The sequence below is a fragment of the Doryrhamphus excisus genome, linkage group LG1 (genome assembly GCF_037039965.1).
Source record: "Doryrhamphus excisus strain RoL-2023G ecotype Guam linkage group LG1, RoL_Dexc_Guam_v1.1, whole genome shotgun sequence".
Lineage (NCBI taxonomy): Eukaryota > Metazoa > Chordata > Actinopteri > Syngnathiformes > Syngnathidae > Doryrhamphus > Doryrhamphus excisus.
In genome coordinates, this window is record NC_136357.1 from 15,635,571 (window position 1) to 15,650,209 (window position 14,639).

At 40.1% G+C, this 14,639-nt stretch overlaps 1 protein-coding gene across 7 annotated transcripts in view; it reads left to right on the forward strand.

Moving 5' to 3' along the window:
• Positions 1 to 14,639, forward strand: part of LOC131130787 (unconventional myosin-IXAa-like) — a 100,647-nt gene that overhangs the window by 45,449 nt on the left and 40,559 nt on the right. For 5 of the 7 annotated variants that reach the window (XM_058074769.2, XM_058074771.2, XM_058074770.2 and 2 more), the window contains exons 3-8: positions 6,945 to 7,039; positions 7,147 to 7,209; positions 7,443 to 7,542; positions 10,930 to 10,983; positions 12,063 to 12,160; positions 14,249 to 14,375. In XM_058074769.2, coding sequence (XP_057930752.2) covers positions 6,945 to 7,039; positions 7,147 to 7,209; positions 7,443 to 7,542; positions 10,930 to 10,983; positions 12,063 to 12,160; positions 14,249 to 14,375 — 537 coding nt within the window. Of the gene's footprint in view, positions 1 to 6,944; positions 7,040 to 7,146; positions 7,210 to 7,442; positions 7,543 to 10,929; positions 10,984 to 12,059; positions 12,161 to 14,248; positions 14,376 to 14,639 lie in introns of all 7 variants that reach the window. The other 2 variants (XM_058074772.2, XM_058074773.2) reach the window with 2 other exon arrangements.

The window sequence follows — 14,639 nt, forward strand, 5'->3', positions numbered from 1 at the left end:
GTAGACAGAGTGCATGGAAAAAGATATGCTAGCTGTACTCGGTGTTCAGCCAGTAAATGAGGTCAATGGCACACTCACTTTTCATGGGGAAAATAAAGGAGTGGTCTTTCATAAACATGAAGGAAGTGCACATTTTATGAAATGGTTACATTCAGGCCACGTCCAAGTACTTTATGAGATTATTTCTTTGTTGTGTTGTTCAAATCTACATTCTAAAGCAGGGGTGTCCAAACTTTTTCCACCGGGAGCCACATACTGAAAAATGATGAAAAGCCTCTTACATTTTTCTATACCAAACCACATAAATATGCAGATTTTTTTTTATTTTAGTGCTATTGATGACAATGTGTATTATTTATATGAACCTTTTCTTTTTACGTAACACTTTTTTGCATGTTTTGACTTTTTGATTTTTGTAACAAATATTTAAACTTTCCTCTCATACATTTTTGTCATAATTTGACTTTATTTTACATGTACTTTATTTTTACATGTTTCAGTCTTTAGCCTTTCAACTCTATGCTATTTTCTTTAATATTATGGCTTTATTACCCTAATATTTAGTTTTTATTCTTGTTATTTTTACACACTTTGGAAAGTGCAAACACAATCTGTTACTTAATTCTTTAGATTTTGTTGTTTAGCTGATTTGTGGGGGGAGAGGTACAGTAAAAAACATTGCAGTTCTATTTGTTACAAAGCTCGTAGAAGGCCTTGTTTTCGATATGTGGGTCACTTACTCTGTGTTGGTTGTTTTTGTAATGTACACAAGTACCAAGGAGCTGTTTTTACCCCCCGCTTTGCTTTTATTGTTTTATTTTAAAAAAATGTTTTAGCGCTCCATGACACAGCGCTAACAAAGCTAAACTAACAGTGGCCTACTTGGCAGTCTTCCACCTGTGTTTCCAAATGTAGGTCATCTTAAGGTTTATGATAGCTGGTGGCAAAATACTGCTGCTATACTGCAGAGGAAACAAGCATGAAGGTTTGGGCATTTGTGCTGATTTTACCCCTGCTAACAGGAAGATCCTGACATGCTAATTAACAGACTAGCTCCCGTTTTGCTCCTCTCCTCCGCTTTCCGCTTAACAAGCTCAATCGTGTTCGGAAATAGCTACATGGCTTGTTTCCTCAGCGGCGGAGGGAAGAGATCAGGCTTCATTTTTTTAAGTAGCGGGAGAGGACCTGCTAATGTATTATGACGGCGTGGAAGAACCTGGGGGTGTGAGGCATGCATTAGCATGGTGTTATTTTAGGCTGACGTGCACAGCCGCAGGGGCAACACATTTGCTCGGACATGGAATCAGACGTGCAGTATGTGCAGCTACGTGTTGCATCTCTGACTTGACCCGTTTAGCACAAATGAGCTATTATCGCCTCCATATGGCACCATGGGCTATGCAAATCATTTAAAGCCACACAAATACAGAAGCCGTTTGTGTTGACGCCCCAGGGACTGGATCACTGACATCAACGCAAGCGGTTGTTGCTATGGGTTTCCTCTGCATATTTTTTATTTGGATTCTTCAGTTTTTTTTGTGGTACTGTAGCAACTGGAGTATTGTTTATGGTTTTGAGCTGAGATTCAGGGGATGGGCTATAGGGGGTGGTGGCATTTGCCTGGTAGTTAAAGCCAGTCAAAGAGAGAAGAAGAGCCCCTCAACAAACACTCCTAGTATACCTAGTATATGCAAATAAGCCAGCATACAATGCAGCGATTTATATAAAAATCCAAGTGTGTGTGTGTGTGGGGGGGGACTTAAATCGTTAATAACTCAAAAATGAAAGCAACATCCATTTTACTTGCACAAAATGGGCACAATAAAATGACACCACTTCGGTTCAATTCACATTTGGACCGACTTAAGCTATCCCCACTATCTTTACACTTTAATTTTCAATGTGTGATAGCAGGGAAGTAAATAATAATGAATCGATAATACAAATATAAAACATTTGATTATGCACAACTGGTTGGGAACCGAGCATTCGATTTCCTCTAAACTGGTAGAATCAGACATCAAACAATAAATTACATCTGCCAATGTAACCAAGGGTTTGAGCCGAGGGATGATGTGGTTTGGACCGAAGCCACGGTTGCAAGCAGATTCATGGTCAACCCATACAACATGCTTTTGCCTTCAAAATAAGAGTGCTGTGCACCAAATCCTGTTTACTTGTAAAGGTGGCATAAAAAATAGCTTCACCAACACTGATTATCCTTATGCTAATATTGTAGCCTGTGTAATTTTCATAGACAAACTTATTACATGTTGCTTGTTTGACATTCTGTACCCAGGGTAGTGCATGTGCATGAAAACGTCTTTTCCTGAGCTTTCAAGAGTAAACATCTGTAGTGACAATTTACGCCTTTGGGAATAAACTTCATAACATTTATATCGATGAAAATCACTCCACACTCTTTATTGTTCTCTGGTTCTACCATATCTTACTTATTGTGTGGAAATATGGGCTAATAACTATAAAAGCATTCTTCACTCGCTAAATGTACTACAAAAAAGATCAGTGAAGATAATCCATAAAGCCGCGTCTAGAGAACATACAAATTCTTTATTTCTAAAATCACAAATATTGAAACTTTTTCAAACAGCTAAAATAATGCATAAAGCTAACAATAACCAATTACCTAAAAATGTCATCCAATACTTCTCTACAAGAGAGGAGAAATATGATCTTAGGGAAGTACTAAATTTGAAACTTATATACGGATATAATATACTTATATACTATGGAACAGGTTGAGAGGGGAACTCACACTAGATATAGAAGTAACATTGGCAACTCCTGGTCTGGCATGAATACTACAATATCACAATATTGTAAACATTTTCCAAACCACTTAACAAAAGAATGTTTTTTTCTTTCTCTCACTTCAAGTACACACACACACACGTACACACATGGTAATCCATGTGTGTTTTCCTATGCTGTGGTCACAGCAGGCGCTGACCACAAAGTAGCGTTCACCACTAAATCACCCAGATTTTGTGGGCCTGCTCATTAATCTCATGTTCATAGAAAGCACACACACACACACACACACACACACACACAGAAGGGACACCATCCGCTGCCAGATGCTGGTCCATCAAATAGAAATAATCTGTTCCAGTGTGAAACAGTGGCCACCAAAAAAGCTTTAACCCTTGTATTATGTTACGGGTCAATTAGACCCGTTGCAGTTTTTGTGTTGACCAAAGTACTGGTTATCCTTTCTTTTTCTTCATGAAATTTTGTGACTTTTCCTCATCGAGGGTCATGGACACAAAAACTGAAACGGGTCAAATTGACCCGTAACATAATACAAGGTTAACTAGCATGATTTGTTAACCCTTGTATTATGTTGCGGGTCAAATTGACAAAAACTGAAACGGGTCAAATTGACACAAATTGACATACAAGGTTAACTAGCATGATTTAACAAATCATGCTAGCATGATTTAAGAAATCATGCTAGTTAACAAATCATGCTAGTTAACCTTGTATTATGTTACGGGTCAATTTGACCCGTTTCAGTTTTTGTGTTAACTAGCATTGAAACGGGTCAAATTGACCCGTAACATAATACAAGGTTAACTAGCATGATTTGTTAACTAGCATGATTTGTTAAATCTAGCATGCTAGCATGATTTAACAAATCATGCTAGCATGATTTGTTAACCCTTGTATTATGTTGCGGGTCAAATTAACCTTGTATTATGTTACGGGTCAATTTGACCCGTTTCAGTTTTTGTGTTCATGACCCTAGATGAGGAAAAGTCATGCTAGTTAACAAATCATGCTAGTTAACCCTTGCATTATGTTACGGGTCAATTTGACCCGCAACATAATACAAGGGCTAGCATGATTTGTTAACCCTTGTATTATGTTACGGGTCAATTAGACCCGTTTCAGTTTTTGTGTTGACCAAAGTACTGGTTATCCTTTCTTTTTCTTCATGAAATTTTGTGACTTTTCCTCATCTGGGGGTATTAACACAAAAATTGAAACGGGTCAAATTGACCCGTAACATAATACAAGGTTAACTAGCATGATTTGTTAACAAATCATGCTAGTTACGGGTCAATTTGACCCGTTTCAGTTTTTGTGTTCATGACCCTAGATGAGGAAAAGTCACAAAATTTCATGAAGAAAAAGAAAGGATAACCAGTACTTTGGCCAACACAAAAACTGAAACGGGTCAAATTGACCCGTAACATAATACAAGGGCTAGGTATAGTAGTAGTATAGTAGTAGACACTGTCACATAGTCTTGCTGCTTTGAATGTGACAGCACTTCATGTCGATATTCTTCTTCTCATCTTCTTTTCTTAACACTCTTTGTTGAGCGTCAATCTTCACGCTTCTAGATAGAAAGATCACTACTTTATTCATCGCCAAGATGTTCCAGACTCGACTTTGTGATGAGACCAGCCATGTTGCTTGAGACAGTGCCACTGAGGAAAAGACAGGAAGCAGAAGCTTCTGGAGGTAGCAGAGATGAGGATGCTGAGGTTCTCCTTGGGAGTGACCAGGATGGATAGGATCAGGAAGGAGTATTTCAGAGGGACATGATCGAGGCCTTGGAGATAAAGTCAGAGAGGCCAGACTGAGATGGTTGGGACATGTCCAGAGGAGAGATAGTGGATATATTGGTAGAAGGATGCTGCCAGGTAGGAGGCGTAGAGGAAGACCAAAGAGGAGGTTTATGGATGTAGTGAAGGAGGACATGAAGGTAGTTGTGAGAGACACAGATGCAGAAGACACGGTTGGATGGAGACTGATTTGCTGTGGCGACAAGAAGATCTTCTAGACTCAACTTTGTGAAGAAGTTGTCCAAGAAGCCGTAAAATTGCATTCCAGTGTATTGTGCAATCTGTACTACAGTGAAACCCACTTAAGTGTGCTCCACTGATGTTGCCAACCGGGTCTATGTGGATCAACTCATCAAGTCCCGGTCCACAGTGTTATTATTAGTGTCAGCTTAAGTGCACATGATGAAGCACTTTTGTCAACATCAAATTTGAAGCCAAAGCTCTTTAAAAAGGTGTTTGTATGTGTCATGTGTTGTACAATTGTTTATGTCGTTATTATTGCAGTGTACCACAACATAACTACTGTGTAGTTAAATAGCATTAAAATGTTGACTTCCTGTTCAGTGCAAAATAAGCTTTAAAATACAGTTCTTACCAGGGTTCTATTTTATCCTGTTTTAATTTTATGGTTTTAGATCATTAGCCCGAAATGGAACCTTGTGCATCCTGTCCTTTGGACATTTGTGAAGGGAAAGGTGGAAGTGAAGGGGAAAAATAGGCATGAGTGGTGGATATGCTAAAAAATAAGACTAGAAGCTAATTGTGTCTTTGACAGAACCCGAGGAGAGGGATAGAACTTTTATGATATTCCCTTTGGTGATATAATCATCCTTTATTGATTGCATGAATAATCGTCTTCATTGTGTGCACACCTCCATTTCTCTGTCTCTCGTCATCTTCTCCATCCTGTCATCTTTCATCTCATCTCACCCCCGACCCCACTCTTTATGTTCATCTCCTTTTCTTCATATCTTCGTTTCTTCTTTCATCCCCTTTGCCGTAAGCAGACACGGGGCCCAACATGTCCCTAATGAGAACCTGAATGTTTCCTGTAATGATGGATGTGTAGGTGTGTGTGTGTGTGTGTGTGTGTGTGTGTGTGTGTGTGAATAGTGGCTGTGGTGTGTTAGGAATTTGTCAGTGTGGTGCATGGTGGCATGTGGGCCCCCTGGTGAGCCTCCATGCAACATGCAAACTCTGCACAGAGATGCCCAAGTGAGGTTCGAACCAGGTCTTCCCGATCTCCTGACTGTGTGGCCTACATGCTACCACATTCCACCGTGCGGCCCCTTACTATAATTACTGTATTGTTATTTTATCATGACATTATTTATTAGTGTTGAGATTGATATAATACTGGGTGTCTTGCGTTTGCATTTTGGCATCTGCTTTTAATAATGTGACAATAAAATGTTAGCACGTTTCTCGTTTTCTTTGGGTCCTCCGACTTGATCCCATACCCCGAAAAAACATGCATGTTAGTTTAATTGGACACCCTAGAACAGGGGTCTCAAACTCAATTTACTTGGGGGCCACTGGAGCTAGCGTCTGGGCGAGACTGGGCCGCAAAAAAAACGCATTTATTAAAAACAGAAAAATGAATAAACTTTGCTTTGGTTTCGAAGAAAAGCTCTGATAAAACATTCCACTGTTCTCAAATGTCTTAATTTTTATTTTTCTGCACAAAATAAGATGAAAAATAAATATCAAAATAAATAACAAATCAAAAATAAAGAAAATCAATCCGTAATAAATAAATATAATAATAAAACGTCAAACAATAAAAACTTAAGAAACCACATATAGTTGGTGGGTAGACAAATTATTTTTTTCAGATTAAAATGAACAAAGCATTATTAGAGCCCTGTAGACATGACAAAACACGACTATAGTCACATTTATACTCTTATTTACAACATATTGGGCAACTGCAGGGTCTTGAGACACATGCTAACTCGCAAACCAGAGAGCTAGCGACCTAAACGGTAGCCTTCAAGTTATTTCCTTTAAACTTAAATAGCCAAAAACTTACCACTTCCACACGGATAGGGAGGATAACTATTAACAGTTATTTAACCTTTAACATGAACATTAATCAAACGTAATAATTTTTTTTGGGTACATGATACCATACAGCATCCATATCAAACTTGCGCGGGCCGCACTAACATTAAACTTTCATATCAAGGCGGGGGCCTCAAACCAGTGTCCTGCGCCGCGTGTTTGAGACCCCTGCCCTAGAAATTTGATGGATGACGATTCTGGGCTTCTGATTTCAACCTCAGAAAGCTGTTTGAGCTGCCAATCATCATTAACCTGATGGTGGCGCTCTCTCTGTTCTCTCCTCAGGCTTTTGGTAACGCCAAGACAGCCCACAACAACAACTCCAGTCGCTTTGGCAAGTTCATTCAGGTCAACTACCAAGCCAGTGGCACTGTCAGAGGGTGAGACACACGTACACATAACACTCAATGTGACAAATCATTCATTACTAATAAAGGTACTAAGAATACATGCACACAATTGATTGTTGGCTTTTATGTGGTTTCAGGGCCTATGTGGAGAAGTACCTGTTGGAGAAATCCCGGTTGGTCTACCAGGAGCACAATGAAAGGTGATAGCTCCAATGCTAAGTGTATTTTTCTCACTTTATTGACACTCAAATCAACCGGTGGGACAAACCACAAACCACGTGTCATCACTTTCTAGCCAGTAATGGACCATCTTCTTTCAAATAGACAAGCTGTGGCTGGTTATTGAAACTGTAACTGCATTTAACTGACTTAGTTGTAGTGACTATTTGACATGCGAGGTTAACTGGTTGGTTGGTTGGTTGTGCACTCATAGGAACTACCACGTCTTCTACTACCTGCTAGCTGGAGCCAGCGAGGAGGAAAGGACATCCTTCCACATGCTCAAACCTGAGGAATACCACTACCTCAACCAGGTGAGTGCACGCACACACACACACACATACGGAGTACCTATAAAAACACAAGAAGGAAGTGAGATGCAAGTGAAGCCTTTATTTCTTATTCCTCTGTTCCTTGCTTCCTTACCTCATTGCATTGTAGTTGGCTTGTAATTAAGTGGAACCTATTTAAGGTGTCGCCACTTATATCGCCAAACCGTCTCAGTTGAAAATATTACTAAAAAGTGCCTGCTTAAGTCAACATACATAGCCAAACTATGGAAAATTATTTTGTATATGTCGAAGTATGTGGTATTATTGTCAACTAGCGTCCTCATTATCACAGTCACAACTTAACTAAGAGCCTAAGGGGCATTCAAATAACTGTTTTTCTACTGTATCTACTGTCACAGTCACACAACTGGAGTAATCTTTGGTGTCCATTGCATCAGCTGAAACCTTTCAACCCCTCACTGGCGCATGTGTGTATGTGTTTACGTGTGTGCGTTAAATTCCATCTTAGCATGGACACACTCTGGGAGAGTAGAACAAACACAAACGTCTGTTTATCTTTTTGGGTTTCCACCAAAAAAATAAAAATAAAAAAATTAATTTTGTTTCCTCCGTGAATGCCCACAACAAACCCCTCCCTCCTCCCAGCTGCCCCTGTTGCTAGACACCTCTGTTTCCATGGTAACAGTAGGACTAGAGTTAATCTGGCAGCGCCTTGCGTGCCGAGGCCGCTGGCAGTCGTGCGTCTGTGTGTGTGTTTGTCTCGTGTACACACACACAAATACACAAATAGTTCATCCATATTTATTTTTTTTCTTCCAGATTTCCCCTCTGTTGTATCCTAAATATGTCTAACTGTTAATATATTTTTGTGCTGTGGAAATAAAATTGTCTGCAAGTGTCGGAACCTCTAAAGTTGACGTTGGACGTCCTCTGCAAACCTCCTGAGCCGTTTGCTTTTTCTTTGGATTGCCACTTCTTCCAAAAGGATTAGGGTCCACCAGGGGTAAGAGAAGAATATTGTCACATGGAAAGTAGTAAACTTAAGCCTGCAACATCTTGCTCAGTGCAAAGTAAGCTTAAAAATCATAGCATGGCCGTATTAACCTGGATTCTATCACAGCAGCAAAACTGTGCAAACAAAAATTTTTTTTTTAGTTACATAGCATTAAAACATGCACACAGTGACTTCCTGTTCAGTGCAAAAGCTTGCACTCAAGACATACTGTACAGGGACATTGGTGCAGCAACTCTGTTAGTATATATATATATATATATATATATATATATATATATATATATATATATATATATATATATATATATATATATATATATATATATATAAACATATGAAAGACTCCAAACAAAAATGTGCTCTTCTCCAATACAGTGCATCCGGAAAGTATTCACAGCGCTTCACTTTTTCCACATTTTGCCATGTTACAACCTCATTCGAAATTGTATTAATTTAATCTCTTACCTCAAAATTCTACACAAAATACTCCATTATGACAATGTGAAAAAGTTTTTTTTTTGACTTTTTTTGAATTTATTAAAAATAGAAAACTAAGAAATCACATTTACATAAGTTTTCACAGCCTTTGCCATGAAGCTCAAAATTGAGCTCAGGTGCATCTTTTTTCCACTGATCATCCTTGAGATCTTTCTACAGCTTAATTGGAGTCCACCTGCAGTAAATTCAGTTGATTGGACATGATTTGGAAATATAATTACTGTCTATATAAGGTCCCACAGTTGACTGTGCATGTCAGAGCACAAACACCAAGCATGAAGTCAAAAGAACTGTCTGTAGACCTGCGAGACAGGATTGTCTTGAGGCACAAATCTGGGGAAGGATACAGAAACATTTCTGCTGCTTTGAAGGTCCCAATGAGCACAGTGGCCTCCATTATTCGTAAATGGAAGACGTTTGGAACCACCAGGACTCTTCCTAGAGCTGGCCGGCCTTCTAAACTGAGCGATCAGGGAAAGAAGGGCCTTAGTCAGGGAGGTGACCAAGGCCCCGATGGTCACTCTGTCAGAGCTCCAGCGTTCCTCTGTGGAGAGAGGAGAGCCTTCCAGAAGGACAACCATCTCTGCAGCAATCCACCAATCAGGCCTGTATGGTAGAGTGGCCAGACGAAAGCCACTCCTTAGTAAAAGGAACATGGCAGTGCGTCTGGAATTTGCCAAAAAGCACCTGAATGACTCTCAGACCATGAGAAACAAAATTCTCTGGTCTGATGAGACAAAGATTGAACTTTTTGGTGTGAATGCCAGGCGCCATGTTTGGAGGAAACCAGGCACTGCTCATCACCAGGCCAATACCATCCCTACAGTGAAGCATGGTGGTGGCAGCATCATGCTGTGGGGATGTTTTTCAGCAGCAGGAACTGGCAGACTAGTCAGGATAGAAGGAAAAATTAATGCAGCAATATATAGAGATATCCTGGATGAAAACTTGCTCCAGAGCGCTCTTGTCCTACTGAAAAATGAACCTTCGCCCCAGCCTGAGGTCAACGACCCGAAGCACACAGCCAAGATCTCAAAAGATTGGCTTCAGAACCACTCTGTGAATGTCCTGGAGTGGCCCAGCCAGAGTCCAGACTTGAATCCGATCGAACATCTCTGGAGAGATCTGAAAATGGCTGTGCACAGACGTCTCCCATCCAACCTGATGGAGCTTGAGACTTATTGCAAAGAAGAATGGGCAAAACTGCCTAAAGATAGGTGTGCTAAACTTGTGGGATCATATTCAAAAAGACTTGAGGCTGTAATTGCTGCCAAAGGTGGATCAACAAAGTATTAAGCAAAGGCTGTGAATACTTATGTAAATGTGATTTTTTTGTTTTCTATTTTTAATAAATTCAAAACATGTCAAAAAAAACTTTTTTCACATTGTCATAATGGAGTATTTTGTGTAGAATTTTGAGGTAAGAGATTAATTTAATACAGTTTGGAATGAGGCTGTAACATGATAAAATGTAGAAAAAGCGAAGCGCTGTGAATACTTTCCGGATGCACTGTATGTCCCTGACTAAAGTCACGTTTCAGTTATGTTAACAACCCCTTATGCAGGCTTATAGGGTCTGTATTAAAACTGCTTCACTTCTCTTTACACTAGTATGACACCTAATTATGCTAAAATGTGACTTTGTACAGATAATAAAGGATTTATGATGGCAGCAGTTTGACCCTGGAACAGATTTCTATTTCCATGATTTCCTATGGGAAATATTGTTTTCGAAATCCAAACACAGAAGGTTGACCTGCGTCCCTGAACAGACTGTGTTCAGCTTTAGAGGTTCCACTGTATTTATGTTAGATGAATGTCTAACGTCGAGGTCACATTATGGCTTCCATTAATGGGTGGGTCGAAGCCACTAACACACTGTGCCTCACTTGCAGATGACAAAGAAATCACACAAACGCCACTGGGACAATTACTATGAGAGCGAGCTGGTCAGTATCACGTTTGTGTGCACGTGGGTGTATGTGCGCACCGTGATGTTTGTTTCCGACTAAAGATGGATGAAGGGTTAGGCTTAGTGCGACCGAGCTCTGCACACTGCTGTCTCACGAGCGCTTAAAGGGATGTCTTATTGTCTCCTGACAATATACTACATTGTATTTGTTTTGTTTTTTAAATAAATGCTTTGTTTTATTCAACCTGGAACACACACAAATTAGCAAAAGCCTTGAGAATCCCTTTAAAGTGATATTTGGCTTTGAAATGATGTGATGTCAGGTGACGGCTGGAAAACACTATCTTCAAGGGGAAAGTTCAGTTCTAGTATTAATAATGATGTAAGAGTCCCTTTTATTTGTATGCCGTGTTTTTCAAGTCAAGAGTAAAAGCAAGCAATAGTGATTTAAATCATTTTTATGTCTTTATAAAGATGATAATAAAGATAATGAAGGAAAGATCCCCTTTGTCGTGTTGATAAGCTGTATTGATAATGTACGCAATGTGGTCAGTGAGTGCATTATCATTAGGTTTGGGTGTCATGTAAATGTAAATCATGTCAACTACCCGAATCGGTATTTAAAAAAAAAAAAAAAAAAGGAAAACACTTTTGTAGATTTGTGGATTGATACGCAACCCAAATGATCATTCTCACCTCAAACTTGAATGCTACCATTTTGCTAACAGCAAACCTCTCCTTGAATGCGTGTTCTCCAGTGCTGAAAGTGCCGCCATTTTTTTTTATTCATGGTTGGTCACTGGGACTTTAAACTCCTTGTAACTTGTGTTTTTTCTGAGCCAATCAGAGCCCAGAAAAAAACATCAGCATTATCTTGGTCATGCTCTGTCAGAGATGATGTCACCGTCTTTCCACACCCACAGTCTACCAATCTTTGACAATGGTCGTCCTAACAACAAACAAAACTTTGGTCTCCAAAAAAAGAGCATATATACATAAGATGTTGGTTTTATTTATTAAAGATCCCAAAGACCAAGCTTGTAGTTGCATGTGGACAAGGTTGTGTGCTTTTTCTTTAAAAAAGCCATCAAATTAAATGGTGTGCTTGACCAGCAGGACTGCTTCAGAGTGGAGGGCGAGGACCTGAAACACGACTTTGAGCGTCTGCAACTCGCCATGGAGATGGTCGGCTTCCTTCCTGCCACGCGCAAACAGTAAGTGTAGCACAGGGATGAAATAGTACTTTTGAACCACAATATTATTGTGTGCTGCAGTGATTGTGCAGCGATTTATCCTAAAAAGCATTCTTGTGGTAGCGTTTTACCAGCTCAGCATATGTGGTTTGCTGCTATGGTGACTGTATGGAGGATGGAAACAATCAATCACTGCTCGTCTTCACACTCCCATCTCTAGCTCTCTAGTCTTTAGTCAACGTGTATGACATTCAGTTTTCATGAAAACATTCCAGTTAAGCCATGCTTATTCTTTTCCTGTAAATAAAACATACAACAAATCAACAGGCAGGAGTTGAGGCTGGTATTGTAGTAGTTTAGTTTTCACTGTCTCTTTCATAGGAGCAGTAATACCATCTCTATCCTTGATGATAGTTGTAGATGATAGTTGTGGCCCAATTTCACTTCCCATCTGATACAGATTTTGCAACCTTAAATATCAACTGATACTGATATCTATCCGATATCAGCATGAATCATACACACTTTTATTATGTATTTTGTAGTGTGGAATGTTGGAAAAAGCTTGGTCAAGAGATTGCTTAAAAAGAGAACAATGGGCAGTAACAGTAGGTGTGAGAAAAACGCACCCATTTACTTCTTTATGCATCTGGGATAAAGTTTTATTCGGAGTGTCCCAAACTCTTAATCTGGCCATAGCTGGATAGATCAAATCAAATCAACTTTATTTGTATAGCAGTTTTCCTGTAAAGACATGCAACACAAAGTGCTTTACAGAATTAAAAACAATTACCACAATTAAAAGGAAAAATAAATAGTAAGAAAGCCCCTCCCTCCCACCCTCTATACTAGACACACACACACACACACACAATCACACACAGTAGGGAGACATGGCATGGCACTGAAGATCAAGGAAACGCCACCTTTGGGGCCGTCCACACTGGGAGGAGCCGCAGGCCGTGCCATCGGGGGACCAGCACCCGGGCCCCCCCTCAGCAGACCCGACACAGCCCCCAGTGTGGAGGACCCCCCCTGAGGAAATACTGGAGTTAAAAGCTGAAGACTAAGAGCATAAAATAGAACTAAAAAGATAAAAACATAAGAAAAGTTTAAAAATATGAGTTAAAAGCCTGATTAAAAAGGTGTGTCTTTAATCTTTTTTAAAAAATATCAACAGTCTCCGCAGTCCTGAGGCTCTCCGGCAGGCTGTTCCACAGGTGGGGGCCATAGTGGCTAAATGCTACCTCACCGTGGGTTTTTGTCCTGGGTTTTGGTATTGTTAAAAGGCCAGTGCCGGAGGACCGCAGGGTCCGCGGGGGTTGATATGGTAAAAGCAGATCAGATAAATAAGAAGGTGCAAGGCCGTTAAGACATTTAAAAACCAGTAAGAGAATCTTAAAATGGATCCTGAAGCGGACGGGGGGCCAATGTAGCGACTTTAAAACTGGTGTAATGTGCTCCCGCCCTCTGGTCCTTGTCAGCACACGTGCGGCTGAGTTCTGTAATAATTGGAGATTTAAAATACTTTTTTTGGGAAGACCAGAGAGCAGGGCATTACAGTAATCTAAACGACAGGATATAAAATCATGCATTAGCACCTCGTACTGGCCTGAGAGAGAAACGGGCGGGAGATGTGCTGGGGCGGAGTCTGGAATGGACGGTTTGTCACCGGCCCCGATATCCAATATCAATAGCAGTTTGGGACACCCCTAGTTGCTGCATTTGAGTGGCTTAGACCAGCCATGCTGCCTGTGTTGATTGGCGGTTTTTCAACTTTTTGTGCGAAATGTCTAATTTCACTTTCCTTTTCTTTGATGCAATACCCACAGAAGAGTCAGCCCCATATAGCTACACATTTCAAGTAGGTGGCGGGAATGGTTTGCCTGCTGCCAAACAGACAAAAAACAGCAAAAATAATTGGACATACTCTAATACTTAAGTTAGTGCTTTTGTCTGCATAACATTTGACATCATAATTATGACAAATATACTGTTTAATGATTTATTAAAGTCATCATTATCTTTGGAGCTTTTCATTTAATGATGATATTTGAATTCTGTTAAACCAAACATCCCTAACATAAGGATGTGTTTCCTCCCGGTCAGGATTTTCAGTTTGTTGTCGGCCATTCTCCACCTGGGCAACATCCGCTACAAGAAGAAGACATACAGAGATGACTCCATCGACATCTGCAACCCAGAGGTCCTTCCCATCGTCTCGGAGCTGCTGGAGGTGAGCATGTTTGAATTTTTTTCCCTTTCCCTCCCAAAAACAGCACACACAGTTGCAGCTTTTAGTCTTTTCAAGGTCATTTCCTTCCCAAAAAGCAGCACATACTGTATAGTGAGTGACATTTCTCAGTCCAGCATGCGGCGCCGCCTCCATGCTGAGCTAAATGCTGAATACTTTGAAGGATAATAAAAATGAAAAACTGGAGCGGGACGTTACCACAGGGCTTGTTTATTCTTCCTAAATACTCTCTTTGCTTTTGGCTGA